The 8,437-nt window shown below is 53.8% G+C and overlaps 1 protein-coding gene across 7 annotated transcripts in view; it reads right to left on the bottom strand.

The window, feature by feature from the left end:
- Positions 1 to 4,352: 4,352 nt before the first annotated feature.
- Positions 4,353 to 8,437, bottom strand: part of Tfeb (transcription factor EB) — a 56,192-nt gene continuing 52,107 nt past the window's right edge. For all 7 annotated transcript variants that reach the window (XM_031347168.1, XM_031347170.1, XM_031347166.1 and 4 more), the window contains 3 exons: positions 7,809 to 7,884; positions 7,198 to 7,345; positions 4,353 to 5,443 (listed from right to left, as the gene is read on the bottom strand). In XM_031347168.1, the coding sequence (XP_031203028.1) occupies positions 4,964 to 5,443; positions 7,198 to 7,345; positions 7,809 to 7,884 (704 nt within the window). In that variant the 3' untranslated portion in view covers positions 4,353 to 4,963. The remainder of the gene's footprint in view (positions 5,444 to 7,197; positions 7,346 to 7,808; positions 7,885 to 8,437) is intronic.

The raw sequence follows: 8,437 nt of genomic DNA, 5'->3' as shown, positions 1-8,437 counted from the left end.
TCAGAGGGAGTGGAATGGGCAAGCATTGTGCATGGCTCCGTGTGCAGGCATACTGGGAAGGTGCCCAGGCTCTGGGGACGTGAATGTCAAGACTAAGCCATGTCCAGTGGTATGACTGTGGGTTGCACAGCATGTTTCAGGGACTGTCCCCAAGACCCTCAGTCTAGGTGGTGCTACAGTGGAAGGGGCCTGGCTGGGCCCAGGGGGGTATCCCTGGCTGTCAGTCCCATGGTGGGTGAGGGCGTCCCCGCCAATGGTGACTGGGCTCTGCTCTCCCACCAGGCCTGCCAAAATACAGCAAGACAGGGTGTAATTACCAGCACTTACCGTGGCCATTACCCCCCTAGCTGCTGCGTGTGACACACGACCCGTCAGCTCAGCATTTGCACCATTAAGGGGCCTCATTAGCATCCTGGCTCTGAAGCAAAATTACCCTCACTGCTCACTTCAAGATGTCATCAATTTTAATTTAGGGACCAAAGATAGTACAATGGGAAGGCCCTCCCTGGCCTGCTGCACACCGCACACCAAGTGAGCCAGTGGGGGAGGGGCTGTGGGGGAGCCAGGCCACAGAGGGCATTGAGGGAGAGGGACAGAGGCAGGCAGGCAGAAGAGAAAGTGGAGTCAAAGAAAAAGTCTATCTCCCCCAACAAAGAGCTCGCCTAATCTAGAACTTCCATTGGTGTCCCCTTAAAAGATAATGGAGGTGGGGCAGTGACCCCCCCCCCAGGATGTCAGGAAACTTAAAAGCAAAGTTTAGCTCCCCTTACTCCCATTTTAATTCCTACACCGGCCTGAATAGTTATATATTGCAATCTCATCACAGATGGGGAAACTGAGGCACAGAGAGACTCTACCATGCAGCAAGCTGTAGCAGAACCGGCCATTAAGTGCAAGTCTCATCGGCTTTGCTGTTTCTGGCCTCCCACCCAGATGCTGTGGCCTTGTGGAAGAGTCTAGGCAGTCATGCCCTAGCCTCATGGCCCTCACTTGCCCCCTGCACATTCAGACCCCTCTGCACTACAGGTGTCCCATACCTGGAGTGTTCCCTTCCTCCTCCTCCTCCAGGGGGAGCACTCCTGTCAGCCTGGTCCCTGGAGACTCTGACTCGTATTCCCATTGGGTGTAGTTCACGAGTCAGTCTAGCCCTTTATCCAAGGAGATCCAGCTAGAGTCAGCACACAGTGACCTCTCAGCCGGTCCCTGGTGATGCCCCTCTAGCCTCAGGCTCCCACTCTCCACTGCTCTGAGAAGACTAGCTGAGACTCCAGAATGACTATGTCAGCCTGTCTCCCAAGGAACAAAATAATGAGGTATGAAGATTTGCTAAAGGGCTGTGCGACTGAAGACAGGGACAAATGTGGCCATGCTCCACTCTCCCTGGGATAGAAATCTTAGCTTCTCTTCACCAAGCCCTGCAGGTGCATGGGCATACTCCACACCCCATACTAGTTTTCAGACAGGAAGATCAAATGCCACACTGGCACTTTCCGGTGGAGGGTTACTTGTCCAGACTGCTTGGATGCTTAAAGGATGAGTGGGGGATGGTCTTTCCAACCAGCTCTGCCCGGCTGCCCTCAGCCAGCATGATCAGTTAAGATCTCATAGTCCATGGGCCTCAGTTTCCCTACGTGTAAAGGAGAGTCCTCTAAGTCCCCGTGTATGAGGCTTGCTGCCAAGAGCAGGCCGGGAGTGTAGGCTGGGAGCAGGCAGAGAGCAGGCTGGGAGCAGGCTGGGAGTGTAGGCTGGGAGCAGGCAGAGAGCAGGCTGGGAGCAGGCTGGAAGCAGGCTGGGAGCAGGCAGAGAGCAGGCTGGGAGCAGGCTGGGAGTATAGGCAGGAGCAGGACAGAGCCAATCGCCACACCTGCAGGATCCCTTGCTGAGCTATCTGCCTCCTCCCACCCCCCACCAGGCCGGCTGAGAGGAAAGCGAAGGGCCCCAGTCGCCAAGCCTGTGACAGGGTCCTCCCGGCAGCCAGCTCACAGAAGACAGATCGCTGCCTTAATCACTCTGGAAAAGAACCCCAAGCCGATATAATATTATAATTAATTAATTCACTAAAAAGGTATTAAATTTCTCTCCCCCCTGTGGATATCATCTGAATTCATTGACCTTTAGAAAAATCACCCTCTAATTGTAACCAGGTCCAAAAGCATTTGCGGCCCATCCCTTTTACATTAATAATATCTTCCAGGACCTAGCTCTGGCTGCTTAAATATTGTATAAATTCCACTGCCCCCCACCTCAGAAAAGGCAGCAAAGAAGAGAGGAGTCCAGAGGAGGGCAGGAGAGGAAGGGGGCAGGACCATGGTCTGGAGACCCTGGAGGCCAGAAGGGCATTAAAGGGGCTCTCTCCAGCTGACCAGAGGGTTCAGAGGGCAGGGGAGGGGAGAAATGCTCCTGAACTTAGGACAAGTGTGTCTGTCTGTCTTTGCATACACCAGTATCTTACACCCTCAGCTTGTTTAAAGCTACAAAATAGCAAGTGAAGAATCTAACTGAAAAAGGTGGTGGAGGTCCAGATGTTAAGCAGGACATCCTGAGGTCACAGTACCTCTTACCCAGTTATCCCTGTAGATGACAGGTAGCCAATCTTGGAAATCCAGAACTGAAAACCAGGAAAGTGGAAGCAGCTGGTGTGGACAGACAGACATAGGACCTTGGGGCCCCAGCTCTGCCTGCTCAGCTCCTTCCTCAAGTCCTCCTACCTGGGACCTGAGGAAGTTCTGGCTGCTAGGGCCTCACCCCCCCCCCCCCCCCCCCCAGAGTTTGTCTCCAAGGCCTAAAGGTGGCTCCCTTGCTGGAAGGGGATGGTCGGTCGGAGGGGCCATCTCTGCTTCACATCACACTTTGTCAGTCTGAATGAGATTTTCCCCTGCAGAGGTCCTGCAAAGGTTACTAATCATCTAAGGGTGAAGAACACAGTCATATCCCCCAGCCTGACTCCCCTGCAACTGCAGGTCAGGGTCTGGCCAGCCAGTCTCAGATACACATTTCTTGGTGGCTTGAACTTCTGGAAACAGCATCTGGGTTGGATTTAGCCACAGAGGTGGAGATCAGCAGCCCCGGGCAGGATGGAAGTCACCCAGGCTGTGTGGACGGCTCAGTCTTGAGACTGGCTCCCTAGACTGCTTTGCCTGAGCCTGTGCGCCCTCATGTGGACAGAACCTCACTCACAGCCTGGTCCTGACCCAGCGCCCAGGCAGCAGGCTGGGAACAAACTAAAGGAAGCTCCAGGCCTTGGTGGCAGGGGTAACTCACGGTGTTTGAGGGGTTATATGAGGAAGTAGAAGGCAGCTTCCCATGTCACTCCCCAGGGTGATGGAAATATCAGACCTATCAACACCTGAAGTGCTGGCCCCAGACCCCATGAGCCCCAAATCCCAGTCTCCAGTTGACCTCAGCCAGAGTTTGGGGTTTACCCCATGGGTCTCATGAGGGTAAGTCTCAGGCAATGGAGGACCCAGAACTGGAAGGAGATATGCCCAGGCTAGCTCAGGCTCTACAAGGTCATCCACAGCTCCATCTGACCTTGAGATTAATCCTTTGGCTCAGCTAGCCTAGAGCTATCTCAACCACACCATTTGACAGTCTTTCTTTCTCTGAACATTAATTGCTCCAATGCTGATTTGATCTCTTGTTCTTCGAAGAGGAGAAAAAATGTAAATTCTTTTTAATTAGGTTCCTTTGGCCTTTTAGGGCCCTTTAAGGGGAAACCATTTTGGTCCCTGGTAAAAGAGTCTTGGAAACTGAGGAGCTAACCAAAACCTAGAGAGACCTGCCCAGGTTACTTCCCCATCAGGAAAAGGGTCTAACACCCCAGAACCTGGAGCAAAGTGTGTCCTGAGCCTTACTAGCAAATAGTGCCAGACAGCAAAGGAGGTGAACCCTAAGTTTGACTTCAGTCAGGGTCCTGTGCTCTCATCTGTTCCAAAACTGGTTCAAATGGATCCATTTCCCATAGCCATAAGGATGCAGCCTGCTCTCCAGCGAGCTGGTCTGTAGCTACCCACACAGGGAAGAATGTTGAAGGCCTCACTAGAACACGGACTAGGCAGAGCAACACAGCCTAGCAGCCTAGGGAAGCTGCCTGCTAAGGGAGGACCTGCCCACACCCACCTCCACGACTGTTCAGACCACAGATGGAGGCGCGGGTCCAGACCAGCATGGCTGCAGCGCCACCATGTGGCCTCAGAGAGACAATGCCCTCAGCCCCACACTGTCAAGGTTGTTTCTTGGGCCTCCAGATCCAGAACTTCCTTCAGATCCTTCATGGAGCTCAATTCTTGACCCAGGAAGGGGTCCACTGGGCTGCCCCCCACCCCGAGTCGTGGGCTGAGGACGCACGCAGAGCCAGGACAACAAAGCACAGTGTTTACTAAAGGCACAATGTGGGAGGTCTGGGGGTGGGGGTGCTTGCCACCCTGAACCCAGACTCCTCTTCTGGCCACCCCACCCTCACACCACCAGGGGAGAGCTGTTAGCACCAAATGGGGGGTGGAGGCCCCACTTGTGGGGGAATTCAGGTTGGGGGGACAGGCTGGGAGCCATCTAGTCCCAGGAAGGCAGGCCTGGGCACCCCCAGACCAGCTGCTGCCTCAGAGGTACTTGCACCCCCTTCTCCAAAATGTCCTTTACGGGAGAGCCCAGGCTCAGAAGAGGGGGCTCCCCTAGCAGGGTTTCTTCTTATTTCTCTTCCGATTCACCCCTGTTCTTCCCCATCATAGTCATAGTACTGCCGCCAGAGGAGGGGGCCCGAAGCCGAGGGGGAGGGCTTCTCCAGCCCCATCAGCTGCCAGGCAGGCATTAAGTCCAAACAGGGTGGGGGGAGCAACCAAGGGGAAGGAGAGAGGCAGGATAGGCGGCTACTTCACACCAAGTGCTGCCTGAAGGGTGGGAGGGCTCTGCCCAGTCCTCTCAGCCCCCAGGCAGCCCCTGCTCCTTGGCACAGGGGCAGCCAGTGTCACAGAACATCACCCTCTTCCATGCTGAAGCTGCTCCGGCGGCTGCTGGCCTTGGAGGCCTCAGGAGACATGGTAGAAAAGAGGGGATCAGAGGCCAGGGGGAGCAGGGAGTCATCTAGGAGCATTAAGTCCAGATCCTTCTTGGACAAGTTGGGGAATGGGGAGCCATGCTCTGTCCCCAGGGGATCAGAGTATCCTGTGGGCCCCTCATCGCCCCCACCCCCAAAGCTCAGGCCATGGCTGAAGTCCAGGTGATGGAACGGAGACTGTGGCTGGGCAGCTGAAGGCAGCGGAGCCTGGGGAGGGAGAGCCGGCATCGGCTCAGGGTCAGGGACCTCAGGCCCCAGCATCAGGGCCTCCCCTGGGCTATCTTCATTGGGCAGCTCTTGCTTCACCACCTGTTGGGCCAGCTCGGCCATATTCACACCCGACGGTGAGGTGGTGGGGAGGCCATGCACTCGTGCCTGCATCTCCAGCTCCTGTTTGGATTGGATGGAATGATGAGATACACATGATGCCAGTCCCAGGCTTGCCCTCCATACACATGATACCAGCACAGGCTAGCCCTCCCTGTGGCCCACTGCACCACTTGCCCCATCTCCTGTGACTATCTCAGCTGGAGGCAGAGAGTGGAGGGCAATGTAAGTCTAGACCAAGCTCTCCAAGGCTGCAAGTTACAGCTGGCCAGCAGCTTGTGAAGCCGCCATGGTACACTTTGGCCAGCTCCCTCTCAGAATTTTAAACTGAGCTGGGCAGTGGTGGTGGGAATGGAAATTATCAAAAAGCATTTCGTGAACTAAGGGTGAGTTCTCATGCACCAAAGTTCAATTTTTATAGGTGGAGAAATGACTTCTATCACCCACCATGAGCAATCCAAGTTTAAAACCTGTGGTCCGCTGGGTGGTGGTGGCACACACCTTTAATCCCAGCACTTGGGAGGCAGAGGCAGGCAGATTTCTGAATTCGAGGTCAGCCTGGTCTACAGAGTGAGTTCCAGGACAGCCAGGGCTACACAGAGAAACCCTGTCTCGAAAAAACAAACAAAACAAAACAAAACAAAAAAACCTGTGGTCCAAGCACACTTTGTTTAGAGCAGTGGTTCTCAACTTGTGGGTCTCGACCCCTTTAACAAACTCTACCTTCCAAAATGTTTACATCACAATTGATAACAGTAATAAAATTAGTTATGAAGTAGCAACAAAAATAATTTTATGGTTGGGGATCACTACAACATGAGGAACTGTTTTAAAGGGATGCAGCACTAGGAAGGTTAGGAACCGCCGGGCGGTGGTGGTGCACGCCTTTAATCCCAGCACTTAGGAGGCAGTGGCAGGTGGATATCAGAGTTCAAGGCCAGCCTGTTCTCCAGAGTGAGTTCCAGGACAGCCAGGGTTACACAGAGAAACCCTATCTGGGGGGTGTGGGGGGGAGAAGGTTAGGAACCCCCGGTGTAGAGGACCAGCCTTGGGTGGTCCTCAATACAGCCAGGAATAGAAATTGCAGCTCTGGCAGAGCCCTGACCCTCTCAGGCCTTACTTCTTAAGTCTGTCCAGTGCCGCCTCCCAGACACCCAGGGCGGGGTAGTTAGTCCTGCTTCCTTAAGGTTAGGCAAAGTGTGTAGCATTGCCCAAGGATTTGTGAACGGAAGTGACTGTAGCCCCATAACAGGACCTGCAGAGTCAGGCAAGGTGGCGTGGACCTATAATCATAGCACCTGGGAGTCAGACGCAGGAGAGCCAGTCTACTCTACAAAGAAAAATCCTGTCTCTCAAAAAAAAAATTTTTTTTAAAGTGGGGCAACAGATAGCTAAATGGTTTTAAGAGAGTTCAGAGTTCGACCTAGCTGGGTATAGAGCCACACGCCTTCATCTCAGCACTTGGGAAGCAGAGGCAGGAGAATCTCTGATTTTGGAGGCCAGCCTGGTCTACAGAGCTAGTTCTAGGACAGCCAGGGCTACACAAAGAAACTATGTCTTTGAAGGAGAGACAGACAGACAGACAGACAGACAGACAGACAGACAGAGACAGAGACTTTGTGTGTGTGTGATATGTCTGACCTCCAGTGTGGACTGCAAAATGAGGGAGGGTCTCACAGAAGGGAACCTGCTGCTAAATGCTGCTTGAAGGAACTGGGGTTCATTTTTCATTTGAGGCATCCCATCCCGACCAAGACAGCTTCCTTCCCTATGGGTGGCATTTCCAGGTCTCCAGATGTTTATGCCCTGGGTCAGACCTGGATGCGGAGCCAGAGCTGCTTGTTGGTCACCTCCAGGCGGCGAGAATGGTTCTCCAGCTCCCGGGACTTCTGCAGGTCCTTCTGCATCTTCCTGATGTAATCCACAGAGGCCTTGAGGATGGTGCCCTTGTTCCAGCGCACGTCCCTGTAGCCACAACCAGGTGGAGTCAGAGGGCAAACCCAGAGGCCTGGCCAACGCCCTCTGACCCTAGGCTTAGTTCAGAGTCCCAGCTGTCCCCACCCTTGACCATACTCAGCCTTGTGCAAATGTCTGCAGAAATGTCCAGTTCCTCACTAATCCTTGGGCTCAAGCAATCTGTTCACCCCATGCCCATCTTCCTGTCTTCAGCTCTCCTGGCCAGCATCTCTCTTCTCTCCATCGGTCCACAGCCCTCCAAACACTTTCCCAGTAAGGCCCCTCTCCTGGAAGTCCCCTCCTTACCCCAATGCCTCCCTTCCTAGCAGAAGCTATCTTGACCCAGCAGGAGCAGGAACCTTTTCTTCTCAAACGTGCTGCCTCCATCACCACACTTAGCAACTGAGAGCTGGCAGTGCCTACAGCTGTTGCCCAGCCTGGACCCTTCCCCTCCCTCCAGAAATCTGCTCACAGCTCATTGGCCTTGGGGATCAGCATTCCCAGCTCCTTGATTCGGTCATTGATGTTGAATCTGCGTCTTCTCTCAACTACAGTTTAAGTAAGATTCCAGAGGGTATGGTTAGAAAGGTGGGACGCCCACCTAAGAAAAGCCCCCAACCTAAACTGGACACCTCATAGAAAATCTGTTTAGAATACAAGGCACCCAAGGCCCGGTGTAGTGGCCAAGCATTTAATTCCAGTGCTTGGGAGGCAGAGGCAGGTGATCTCTGTGAGTTCTAGGCAAGCCCAGGCTATACAGTGAGTTCCAAGGCAACCAGGTCTCCTACTTTGAGACCCTTTCTCAAAACAAAACAACAAAACAAAACAAGAGAGAGACCTCTGAAAGCTGAGGAGGGTCTGGGTGTAGTCTAGATAATCAGGGGGCGGGGTCAGGAAACCAGTTCAGCTTCCAGGGAGAGCTGCCTGGGGCAACCTCCTTCACTCCTGGTGCCCCAGGCCCTGAAGACTGAAATCTGATAGACTGGAAAATTCATGAATGCTGCTTCCAGCAGCCCCACCCACTTTCCTAAAAAGCCAGGAAGGAGTGGGGGAGGTTCACAGCCTTGGAGCAAATGGGTGTCCTAAAGCCAGTCTAGGGGC

Source organism: Mastomys coucha, unplaced genomic scaffold (genome assembly GCF_008632895.1).
Source record: "Mastomys coucha isolate ucsf_1 unplaced genomic scaffold, UCSF_Mcou_1 pScaffold3, whole genome shotgun sequence".
In the NCBI taxonomy this organism is placed as follows: Eukaryota; Metazoa; Chordata; class Mammalia; order Rodentia; family Muridae; genus Mastomys; species Mastomys coucha.
This window is presented reverse-complemented; position numbering and strand designations above follow the sequence as displayed.